This window comes from Cygnus olor, chromosome 6 (genome assembly GCF_009769625.2).
Source record: "Cygnus olor isolate bCygOlo1 chromosome 6, bCygOlo1.pri.v2, whole genome shotgun sequence".
In the NCBI taxonomy this organism is placed as follows: Eukaryota; Metazoa; Chordata; class Aves; order Anseriformes; family Anatidae; genus Cygnus; species Cygnus olor.
The window spans coordinates 7409162-7421614 of record NC_049174.1 but is presented as its reverse complement, the minus strand read 5'-3'; the positions used below and the strand labels follow the sequence as shown (position 1 = coordinate 7421614).

Below are 12453 nucleotides of genomic sequence, written 5' to 3'. Positions count from 1 at the left end.
CCTCACTTCTTTTCCTGTAAGAAAAGGCAGTTAATTGACCCTGCTCTTGAGTGGACTTTTTCTCCAGACATGTCCTGGCTGTGTGGGGCTGATAGCAGTAAAACTACTTCATCCCGAAGTCAATAGATAATTTGTATGAAGAGGTATCAAGGCTAGATGGAGGCGTACAAGCATTTTGTCTAGCCTCCTGGCATAACATCAGCCAGGGACTTGTTTCCCAATTTCTACTTCAAGTGCAGAAATGCTCTTTGAGGTGCAATTTGTCTTCCCAAAAGATTATCTTGATTGTATCATTTGGGATGGAAAATACATCACAGTTTAGAAGAGTCTCAGTGGGCATTTAACATGGACTTATGCAGGGTTTGGATCTCAATACTGTCCACCAAACACCTTTTTTGTGCTAGATTAAGGAACTGCCAGTTACCAGAAATCTCTTCTGCCTAAGGGGCTGAGTAGGATAGCATCATTTGTACATGTTTGGTGTTAGGGCAGAATACCACTGATGTTTCCTTTTTATTAGGTTTGTTTGTGTCATTTGCCATCCCTCTGCTTCTGCAATATCTTCCCCCAAATAATAACCAAATCTTTCCTTAGATGTCATGCTTCATGTTGGGTTGGGTTGTGGGTTTTTTTGTTTGTTGGTTTTGTTGTTATTTTTGTTGTTTTACTTTTCTGTCCAGTGTCTAATTCCTTAAAAGGTGATCAAAAATGTTGAAAATGTTGGTAGTCTTTCTTTTGTGTTTCTGCAAGGATCTCTCTTCCTTAGGCAGGTGTTGCAATAATTGATGAACTTGCAAATTAGCTAGAGGTTGTATCAAAGGGTTTCATAGCATTTCAGAAGGTTACATTGACTCTACCTCTTTTTTAGCTCTGTTGCTTCTTGAAAAACTGTTTGATTCATTAGGAATATTCAAGCTCTGTATGAATCCATTCTGTATCTTTCAGTAAATACTACATTTTGTTTATTTTCCTAGTAGAGTCTATTTAACAGTGTACCAAATACTGCAATTGCTGCCATCAAACCTTCAAAGTAATTCTCCAAGTCCCACCAAGCTCTCCTGGAAGATCTCTCATTCCTGTTTTGTGCTTCCCTAAGTTTTAATGACATCCTGGTGGTGGGAGGCTCCTGTCTGTTCTGCTCTGCCTTTTCCATTATGAAGTTCTCAGTAGCTGTTCGTGTTTTGTTGGTGCCTAGTCAGCCATCACAAATGTGTTACCTACAATAACTTTCTTCTTCTGGCAAGTATTCTATAAAGTGTGTCTATTTCTAGTCTTTGTTAGAAATGTAGATAGCACCAGGCCATTTTATAGTCCATGAAAAGCAGGACTAATACCAGAGTGGCACTAGTCAACATTATTCCATTGCTCAGGGTGAATGAAGTAGGAAGAATAAACATGCAAAAATAGGCTGTAAAATACATTAGATGAAAAATCATGTCAGTCTAATAATTTACATGAAAAAGGAAAGCTTCTCTCAAAATGTGTGTATTTAGAATACGAGTATTTAAATATCTTTTTAAAGCGTGCTAAGTTTGCCAGAGGAAAAAGGAAGAAAATTCATATGGAGAACTCAAAGAGAATAGACGATGCCCAGCTCTTCACAGAGAAATCTTTGAAACCTGTTTTATGGCAATTAGTCTCTTGCTTTGCAGCCAGGCCAGCTGAAATCAGTGAAATTTCTCAAGGACCAAGCCCTTCTCATCCTGAATAGAATATCAGGACCAGCCTCTTAAATTGCCTCGTGATTTGCAGGTCAAGTGCCTTAAAACAGGAATTTTTAACAGGATTTTTTAAACGTCTTAGTTGTTTTCTGTCGGAACGCAGGCTCCTGAATACAGGCATACAGAGTCAGACAATCTGAAAGTGCTGGCTGGCATTTGGGTTTGAGCATATATTTTCTATGAATTTAATGCATGTTCAAAAACAAGTCACCAACTCACAGTACTCCTGGTGAGACCTAATGCGAGTTAACACTCAGTGGAATCAGTGGAAGAGACAGTAGCTGTCTGTTGCTTCAAACCTTGATATCTGACATGTAAATTTACTGAGCTTCAGTATAAACTGGTTTAAAATCAGGCAGCATCTGCTTAATCCATGAATAGCAGCTGGCTCTGTTAACAGTCAAGAGAGCTCACAGCTGATCCATTTTCTTTCCCAAAAAGAAAAAAGTCAATAGATATAAAGAGAATAAGTAATAAATATTTCTACACTTCACTGATGAGGCATTCTTGGAAAAAAGCAAGCTAAACAACTCTACATAATTCAGTAGTTGGAAAAATGGACTAAGAGTCAGGAAATAATTATGAGAGCTGGGAGAAAATTTTCCTTCAGTGCCTGGGTTTGAAACAGAAATTGCTAGTGAAGAAGTCTGCTTCTGTGGAATCGTGTTCGTGGTTTTGTTAAAACAATAACCACACCTGAAAATACAAGGAATTGTGATTTGGAAGTGCACCTGGCAAGGCTCCAAGGAGTTGTCATTTAAACACCTGTCTGCCCGTGATGGTTGGTGCTCACGAGCCGGTGAGCAACATCCACAGCATCCCACAGCGACGGGACTCGTGTGATAACGCCTGGAGCATAAGGTAGCAGGAGGACTCGGGAGCATCCTGTGCCAAATACTGTACTTTCTAAACTTACATTCAGTGGGGATAAATGCCAACACAGCCTAAAATTCCTTTTGTTAGCCAGAGTAAAGAGTCTGTCTTTCTTGTTAAATGCTGTAGTTTGGAAGGGGGGGAGGAAAAATTATGGAAACTATAAAAAGACTCTCCAAAAGATGTGGTGGGGAGAAGTGGGAGGAGGCACAGATGAAGTTTAGATTTAGAATGTTAAAAAATGATTATTTTATCCAAATCAGTTGGATGGTTATTTCTTCTAGAGTATTATTGCCACCAGAACCTCAGCCCTGCTCTAAATCAACTCAGCATTTCATCAAGAAGCCTATTCTTCGCTATAAGAGACCAAGAGTGCACAATTACGGGTTTCTTTTCCCCCTTGCATAATAAAATTGGGAGATTATCATCAAGTTTCTATTCAGATTTTAGGGAGGCTTTTTTATTTTATTTTTAAAACCCATCTTTGTCTGTAAGAGCTCCCTGTTCAGGCCAGCATGCTGTAATGATTACTGCTGTAAAGGCTTCAGTGGAGATGTGCTCTATTTCATTCTCAATGAGGGCTGATGGCATTTTGAGAGGCTCAGAATATCCTTTGATTACTGTATAAAACAGACTGGGGAAGATGGCGATGCAGCGCACAGCATAGGAGGGGGCTGCTGCTCAGAGTGTTGCTCATCAACTTTCTTTTGTGCCTTTTTTTTTTTTTTTTTGGTCTGCCATATCACAATCACAAATCATGGCCCTGTTGTGGGCTTTAAGGTCCCATTCCCCATCCTTTCCCTGTTTGGGGATTTGAAGCTCTAGGTTTGTACAGAAAAAGAGCTGCCACTGCTCCTGTGTTTTGGACAGATGTTACATGAGCAGGAGCAGTGCTTGGACCCTTCTCTCCCTCAGAGAACTGTGTGAGTAGCTAGGCGATGGTACGTCATCTCTTCCAAACAGTGGGGAACTGGCCCAGTGTTAAAAGGGGCCATTTACTGCAAAATGTCTCAAGAGTGTGTATTAAAGAAAAGGAGTGACAGAAAACTAGTCATGGGTGACAGGGAGGATACAGGAGTAAAAGAGCCTGAAGGAGGAAGATAGACACATGCAAGCTGCCTCTCTTCCTGCTCTCCTGTCTGCTTGACACTCCAGTGTGTTCATACAAAACAGCAGGGGAAAGAAATTTTTGCATCTTCACTCTTGTGCCATGCTTATGTCAAATCGCAGATTTTGCCAGCTGAAGTCTGTTTGCCAACCCTCCTGAAGCTCAGGCAGACAAAGGTTTGGGAAGTTTGGAGGTTGGGGGGTGGTTCCATGGAGGATTTTTGACCCAATATAGCAGGGCACAGCTTTTATTCACAAGCTAGGTACAGAAGGTGGGGCTATGGCAGAGCACTTCACCTATGTTTCCGTGCCAGTGTGCTTGGAAACGATTTTGTGGCCACATCTTGCATCTCTTAATGGGCTATTTTCATCAGCCGTCTTCTAATCCTTGACTCCCTTACTTGGTGAGGTTTTAGACAGAAAAAGGAGGGTGTATGTCTGGTATTTTCCAGTAATAGCACAGGAAATAGTCTGTGCAGTATTTAGGTATCTCATTTCCTATACCCCTATGCCAAGAATGTTAGGCATGTTTCATTTATGATTTATGCCATTTACTGTTCACAGTCTATACCATATTACTCCTGGAAGGCTCTGTTGAAATTTGGGCATCCCACTGTGCATGGATTGCTGTAAAAGAACCTGTAAGTCTGAAAACAGACAGATGTTATCTACGAGTCACCTGCAGCTATTAATTAAGTCAGTACTGAACTGAATCCAGGTCACCAGTGAACTGCCTGTACTGATATTGAATAAGTTCAGGAATGTCATAAACCCACCATACTGCCTGGACATGCTCTGGCATATTTCTGTCATACCCGCAGCCTCTGTGAGCTTACACTGCCTGCACATCCTACCTTTTTTCTGACAAATGGCAAGCAGAAAAAGCATACATACAGAAAAGACTTAGTCCTTGGTTGTTTTTTTTTTTTTTGTTTGTTTTTCCAATTTCATCTCACTGATCTAAACTGGATGGATTATACCTTGGTCGTGGAAGGGGCAGACATCAGAGATGAGAGCTAACACAGAATGGTGCTTTACACTTTTTTCTATATTTGTAGTGCATAGATATTCAAGTTAAAATGTTTACCCATATTCTGAAAAAGGCTAATGCTGGAAAAGTGGCTGGGAATTTGTAATTTCCAACCGAGATTCATTGCTCCCCAGTGGGACTTCATGACCATTGAGCCAAGGACATATTTCTGTCTGTCTGCTTGAGAAAACCGATGTGAGACATGCACAGATCCCAAACTGGTTTCAGAAGATGTACGTCTCCAGTATGTTGTGATTGTTTTTCTGTGTGCTAAAGTGCTGCAAGGTGCCAGTGATGACCCATACCTGATACCAAGCTGTCTCACCTGGGGACTTTTCTTCACAGGCCTAGAGAAAGTGCCTAGTGGAGAAGGGAGTTTTCTTAAGTACGATGAGGAGCCTGGGCTGGACAGAAGAGAGAGCATGAGGAATGTCAGACTCATGAACTTCTGTGTCCAGCCAGCGCTGCAAAGAAGTGACAGCTTACCATCCCAGGGCCCCTTGGTTGATCTCGTTTTGCATACCAGTTGAGCAGTGCCTGTGGTTCCGCGGTGGAGGCATGGAAGGAGCGAGCCGATGAAGGAAAAAACATAGACCTCAGTGTTCCCAGACCTTGTTCCAACCATACCTGCAGACAGCAATCCTTTCCAGTAGCACTGAGGATTCTCTGGTTTGCCTCATGCTCCAGACTTACCCATCTTTAGGAAGGAGTGGTGGGAAACTTTTGTAGAAAATTAAACTTCCCTGATTCAGAAGAGGAGAGGATGAACTACAAAGCTCACATAGTCTCATGGGTGCTCCTTAAGTCAGGGTAGTTGTCCATCCCTGTAGAAGTCAATAGATTTAATTGTATGTGAGCCCTGAGGCTTGCTTGAAGATACCAAGTGGTAGCATCCAAAATCCGAAGTTCAAGTACCCTCAGCTCCTGCAGGACCCACGCAGGGATCACCAGCATACTACATCCATTTTACCTGTGCACCAGCTCTTTGCCAGCAAGGGGGTCTTCTGGTGTGGGGTAAGCTGTCCTGTGTGTATAGCATTCCTGCCTCTGCTCACTGCTGCTCTGACAGCAGGAAGCAAAACTTTCCTCTTGAGAATGGTTCCCTACACCTGTTCTCTCCAGACCTGAGGAAGCAGCGTGAGTGCTGGTGGAGCAACAAACGTGTGTGACTCTGCAAATGTGAGTGGTCTGCTGGATTTGTCAAGCCAGGCTGCACTTTTCATTTTACATACAGCTTGGCTCTGAGCAGGGGCTAGGACCACAAACCTCCAGAGCTCTGCAAAGCCCTCTAGCCATCACTATACAAACGGCATTTAATTTCTGTGTAGCATTACACAACAGTCTTGTGGTACAGGTTTTTTTTTCCCTTTGATTTTCATCTCAGACATGTTTGCTCTCAGAGGCAGGGCAGAGGGAAGCAGGACTGCTCCTGAGCAGACATGGCTGCTCTCCTGCAGTGGTCTTTCCTATTTGAATTTCAGTTCAGATCAGTTGTAAATACCAGGCAGCTCCCTTGAAATGTAACTGGAATTTGCTCAGGGCTGGTGGTATGGCTCTGCATGGTGTGCTCTGCCTGCAGCCCCACCAGAGCATCCCGAGCATATTATTCAGACCCACTTGCATTAATCAGCTGTCCTCTTTCTGGGCAAACTGCTGCAGCAAGATCTGCTCGACCTGCTATGCTAGGGGGCTGCAGTGTGGTGACTTGAGCCTGGATATTGACTTGGTTTTAAATCAGATAAACCTGGTTTGGCTTGGTTTCTAATCAGGTAAAGACGAAAGTGAGTTACTTCTAAGTGCACACAGAGCTCAATCAAAACAGGTGGTCACTGAGTTGCCTGAAGCAAGGACCACGAGATGCCCCTTGACGGTACGTGTGGGGACTAAGAAGGTTGGGGGAGTGTTCTGCTCCTGCTGCCTGGTTCGGTGCTTTTCGTGTTTGAGAGCAGATGGAGTGAAAGGGGTGCTCGTGTGACCAGGAGCACTATCTGGGTTCAGGTGTGTGTGTGTGCACTTTACTAAAGCCTTGCCTTGAGTAAAGAGAAATTTGTCAGTCACATGAGTTTAGCAGATTGCTTAAAGAACAAGGAATGATAATAATCTCAGCAGGTTCAGGGAAAACAAGCTCGCAGCACTAAGGGTGCTGCTGGGAGGCTATGCTAGCAAGCAAGTCGTGGGGGTGCCAGATCCTGCTGGAGAGTAAAGTTGTCACCTGTTTGGTGATAGTTCCAACCACCCATAGTCCCCAGCAGCACTGTCACTGACCTTCAGCACTTCCTCCAGCTGAAGTCTGCATCGGGTGCAGCTTTGGAGGAGGCCGTGGTCACCATCAGGCTGGTGCAGGCAAGCTGCGGTGCAGGTAGGAGCGGGAACACGGCCCTGGGTGCCATCCTCCAGGCACAACGCCGGACCCGAATGAAAAGAGGTAAGGCAGAGGCACACAACCGCGTACATACAAGCAGCAGGACCCAACGTGGCTTTGATTTCATTGTGGTTTAATAGGCAGCCAGCAATGTTATGTCCTTGCTATGAAGGAGGAGGTATTTACTTTTGGGAGACTTCAGAAGCAAGGAATTGGAAAATGCAATTAATGAATAGAAAGCAATAACACAAGCCAATATTCACGAAAGTGTTATTTACCTCTCTTTTATCAAGGCTCATTTTACACATGCATTAGCTGTTACAATAGTTGATAACATCACTGGTGTTTAATACCAAAGGGCCTTTAAAAAGGCTTTAGGGCACACTTGCTTGTTTTTAATCGTTTCTCCCCGATGTCATGTTTGTGCCGAAAATTGAATCATGTAGTATAAAGAAAGAAATCTCAGGCATTTCTGGTTAGGGCTGCTCATGGACAGTTAAAAATGCTGGGCTCCTTTTGGAGGCTGCATAGAGCTTTAGTGTTGGTGGATGTGTACACTGTGGAGCTAACAGATACAACACATATTACACTATCAAAAGGGTGATTGATTCCTCTTTTTTTTTTTTTGAAGTCCTTGTCCCATCACAACAAGCTAGAGACAGTGATCATTCAGGTCAGAATTTCAGCATCAGAAATCCAAAAACCTATGTCTTCTCAGTAAAGGAACATAGGCTACTCTTTCAAGATAGCATTTAAAATGCAAAAGCAACTGAATCAAAAAAAAAAAAAAAAAAAAAAAAAAAAGAACAAAGTAAACTGCTTCACCCATACAAATCAAGCTATTTAAGTTTTTCTTGGTAAGATCCAGATGCATTTTCTGCTCACAGTGTGATTCGTGTACCGACCAATAAAAGTTGGCTGGGGCTTTCAGTACTTATCTTGGAAGCCTACAAAATGATGACATCACGTTGCAATTAGCAGGCAATTTAAAGACATTTAAACAATTATATCACATTTTCAGCCCCACTAATTGGCACCGCAGCTGTTTTCTTTGCCTCCTCTTTTTGGAACAGTGGCCACAGGGTATTAGCTCATGGGGAAAAACAGTATAGAATTAAAATGGGTGCAGACACCAGCGGTTTGACAAGAGCCAAGCTGTAAGGTTCTGTGTTAAGAGAAGCTGTTGCAAGACAGCTATGTTTAGTACAGAGCTAAAGGGGAGGCATGAAGAAAATACCATTACCCTGATCTCAGTTGGCAGCTCACTGGCTGGGGAGGGTCTTATCAGCAAAAATAGCAGTAAGTGTGTTAATGCTGGTCCGTTGTTTCCTGATGTCTTGGGACAGGGTTATTCTAAGAGGGCATGTTATTATGTTGTTACACTTGCATAGTATGTACTTAAAGGCTAGAATCATGGCCAAGAAAATCTAAAGATAGGACGGTGGGTTTAGCCTTTTGTGATGAGGGTGGAGCAAAGCATGTCCATAGATAGATGATGTGGCTATCCTAGCACAGAATTAATTTTAATTTTTAATCATCTAAACATTTACTGGCAGAGGCACACAGCCCTGCGTATCAAAGTCAAGGCCGTTGACAAAAGACTTGCTTTTGTAAGTTGCCTTTAAGAGATCCCTGTGGGCTGTGAACTAAACGTAGTTCAAGACAGCCTTCCCCTTACAGCCTTCCCCTTACGCATGCAGAATCAGCGAACTGCAAGTGGAAATTCATGGGGGTGCCTCTGTGAAAACAGAGGGATGTAAACTAAAGGTGATTAAGACAGCTTGCGTAGTACCAAATAGGAAAGGAGTGGTTATATTCACTTGTGTCTGTGAAAATTGGATGCATGCTTCTCATTTGGGCAGCAGCAAACTCTACTGACCTGCGTTCGATACTACCACAGCATTGTCACAGCTCTTCACACTCTCTGGAGGTCTGTAGCCACCTTGGAAATCATAGGAGACTCCCAGTCTCTCTCACTGGCCATTGCTTTATGATCTTCTGCAAGCCACCGTTCCCTGGTTCCTGATCATCGCTGTACGTAACTGGTGCCAGCTTTTCCAGCATCACTTTTCCTTGAGAGCCTCACAGCTCTTCTTCCTCCTCCTCCTCCCTGGGCACTGGCAGGGGTTCTCTGAGACTGCAGGCAAGGTCCTCTCCATCACTTCCTTCCAGAACCTTATTTCCCTGGGACAAAACACGTACGGAGAGAGTCCTGTTCAGGCTTTGACAACAAGGGGCAGACAGGCAATTCACCTAACAGAGGTTTTCCTGCACTTTTGTATTTTGCAACCTGGAGCATTTTTTAGAAGGTCATAGCTTGGCTAAACACCAATGAATTTTCATGAAAATGGAGAAAAGTGTATCCCTAACTAGGGCTTGTCCACCACACTAATGCCTCAGACCCCAGGTGCTGGATCTGAGTAACAAAATGGCTGTGGGAATTTTTCTGATACTGGCAAATGAGCATGTTTGATCAATAGAAATGGGCTTAAGGCAGGTAGCCAGCAAGCATTTTAAAAAAGTTTGTTTTTAAAGGTTTTCCCTGATACGGATACTTAGCTTAAACCAAAACCCTTTTTAAATAACGGAAGATAATAGTCACCATCATCTCCATCCTGATGTTTTGGCAAGAAGTTTATAAGTTTGACTGTGTTATCTGCCATCCTTACAAACTGAGGAAGTGTGTATTCTAACTTCGGTATGTTTCTTGTATGGATGTTGCTTTTGAAAACCTTTTTTTTTTCTGAAGTGGAGTGTTCTCAGGGTGGTTATTTATTTTCTGAAGCAGTGGTCTTTTTTCATTTGTCTCAATTTTAAACCTTTTGGGTTTTGATAATATTTTTTTGGTGTTTTTTTTCTTTTTTTTTTTTTTTGAATCCTGGCTTTTTCTCTCCCCAGATTAGGAGATAAGGGAAATGCAATGAAGTTTTTGAAGCAAAATTAGAAACAAAGTAGTTATGAAGAACAGATCTTGAAATCAAAGTGAGCATTTTGGCAGTAGCAAAACACATGATAATAAAAGGTTTTATTTTGATTTACCTCCAAAAATCAGCATTTTCTTAGTGAGAAACAGGCCAGTTCTGAGCAGCACTAATAGATATAAATACAGTCTCTGTGCTGTTGATGTTACAGCAGTTCAAGGTCCACAGGGCATTGTAAGATGGTTCCAAAAAAACTATCTCAAAATGATGATCTCTGCGTGGAGACATTGATTTGCAGCCTCTATAATTCTTGGTAAAATCTGTTAGCATGTGATACAGAGCTAAAGTTAAAAGGGTGATATGTGTTGAAAGCAGGACCATGGGACATTGGCAAGTGGAAGTCCAGGGGATGTTGTTCTATTTGGGCTTCCCAAAGCTCTTCAGGATTATTTTCCCAGCAATACTCAAACTAGCTGTGACAGACTAATGACAGTCCCGTGCCCTCCCTGCTTTGTCCCTGGGATAGGAAGCCTTGCTTGGAGCTAGGTGCTTTCTCACTTCTGCTGCCCTGTCCACCATCTGTCATTCTTTCTGCTTTTCCAAAAATGAGACAGGAGATATTTGCAGAATATATGGATGGCTGTCAGTAGGTGTTAACACAGCACTTGCTCTTACCCATCAAGGGGAATGTGGCAGCCCTCCCTGAGGCAGGTGGGCACACAACTTGCTGACATTGGTGAGACATTTGTCATCATTTAATTCTTTGGATTTTGGATTCAGTTAGGAAATCTGATGTGCATGTTTCTCCCCATTACCTCATACAGCTCATGTGACTTGTTTCATTCATGTAATCTCTTTTTAAGTATCCATCATTCCATTTTTCTCTCCTATTAGAGTGAAATTGGACACAGCCCTCCTCCTGCCTACACCCCTATGTCAGGAGTAAGTATTTCACATTCAACCTTCATCCTTTAGGTTTTCCTCCTTCCTTCACTACCTGTTGTCTGTTTCCAGCTCCTTATTCCTACATACACAACTCAAAAGCCAACAGTGAATGCAGTGTGGGTATGTAAGCCATCAAATAGTCAGGGGTCTCTGAACTCAGCCTGGATTCATCCACAAGCTCTGTGGACCCACACACAAAAGGATTGCCAACATTTCTTGAAAAAGCATTTAGGAAACACACTTGGATGAATCTGTCCATTTTTCCTTCTTATTTATAGGTCATGATGTCAAAATTTCCTTGCACACCCCTGCTGACAAGCAATATGGTAGGTGGCATCAAACCATTGCATTGAGGTGCCAGTGAGAGCACGGCTCACCAGCCCAAAATGGACTGCCTGATGGGATTACGTAGTGTTTGGGTGGTGATTGGTGCTGCAGGACACCCTAAAAGTAGCCCCCTGGGAATAAACAGGTCAAAGACGATGGTGTCCCCTCTCCCTGGCCCCCTTTGCAGAAGATTTCCTTACCATAAGGTTTAAGGTTTTTGTTCTGGGATGCTGCCAAAATAATAGAAGAGGAGAAACTCCGTTTGCCTCTTGGAGCTGTTCATCTCCAACCTCCACGTCTGGGTAGGAGACAAGTTTTCTAGCCCCATTTCTAGCCAGCTCACTTCCCTGCTGCCCTTGCTGCAGTGGTGGTGCCTCCCTGGGGGGAAGCCAGCTCAGTAGCACTGGGCAGGCAGATGCTTTGCTGGCCTGCTGTGGAGCCTGTGCTGCTGCTGGTCCCGCAGCGCTGGAAATGCAGCAGTCTGCAGGGTGGATGAGGCTTCTCCTGCCTGGTGAAATGCATCATTGGGCAGATGTGACAGGAAGGCCACGGGAGCCACAGACATGACTTGCTGTTGAATCTTGCCTCCCTTTGGAGCCTCCTTTCTCATGCTGTCTTTTCTTTTCCAACAGAACCAGTTTGTGTATAGAGATGGCGGCTATGCTGCAGAGCAAGGAGTGCCGATGCCATACAGAGCTCCTGGCTGCGTAATCCCAGAAGCCCCAGTTGCTCAAGGGGCCACGGCAGAGATCTTTGAAGATAGCTGCTGTAACGGCACACTGCGAAAACAAGTGGCCACCCTGGCAAAAGAGGACAGCAGCACCCAGAGGTACAGCGCTGATCCCACAGTCTTCATACCTGAGCGGGTCATCCGGGGAGAGCTGGATGAGGATGGGTACATGACACCGATGCGAGACAAACCTAAAACAGGTAAAAATGTGTCTTTCCAGAGAAGATCCCAGTCTAGCCTGACTGCATTTTATGTTTTTCTGTATCAGGACCTTCTCACCAAAAAATGGATTTATCAACTAACCCAGCAAGACTGAAACATTCTGACCTGGTGAATGTTTCTTTGCAGAGGGATTCCCTTTTCTTTGCTTAATTTTCTACTTAGAAAGACTGAACTGTGCTATGTTAGCTTTGGTATTTCCTCCTTTATTCTTTGTT

General features: G+C 43.4%; 1 protein-coding gene across 6 annotated transcripts in view; it reads left to right on the top strand.

The window, feature by feature from the left end:
• Positions 1 to 12453, top strand: part of ERBB4 (erb-b2 receptor tyrosine kinase 4) — a 575035-nt gene that overhangs the window by 557804 nt on the left and 4778 nt on the right. For 2 of the 6 annotated variants that reach the window (XM_040562312.1, XM_040562313.1), the window contains exons 26-28: positions 10909 to 10956; positions 11238 to 11285; positions 11919 to 12216. In XM_040562312.1, the coding sequence (XP_040418246.1) occupies positions 10909 to 10956; positions 11238 to 11285; positions 11919 to 12216 (394 nt within the window). The remainder of the gene's footprint in view (positions 1 to 10908; positions 10957 to 11237; positions 11286 to 11918; positions 12217 to 12453) is intronic. The other 4 variants (XM_040562314.1, XM_040562316.1, XM_040562315.1 and 1 more) reach the window with 3 other exon arrangements.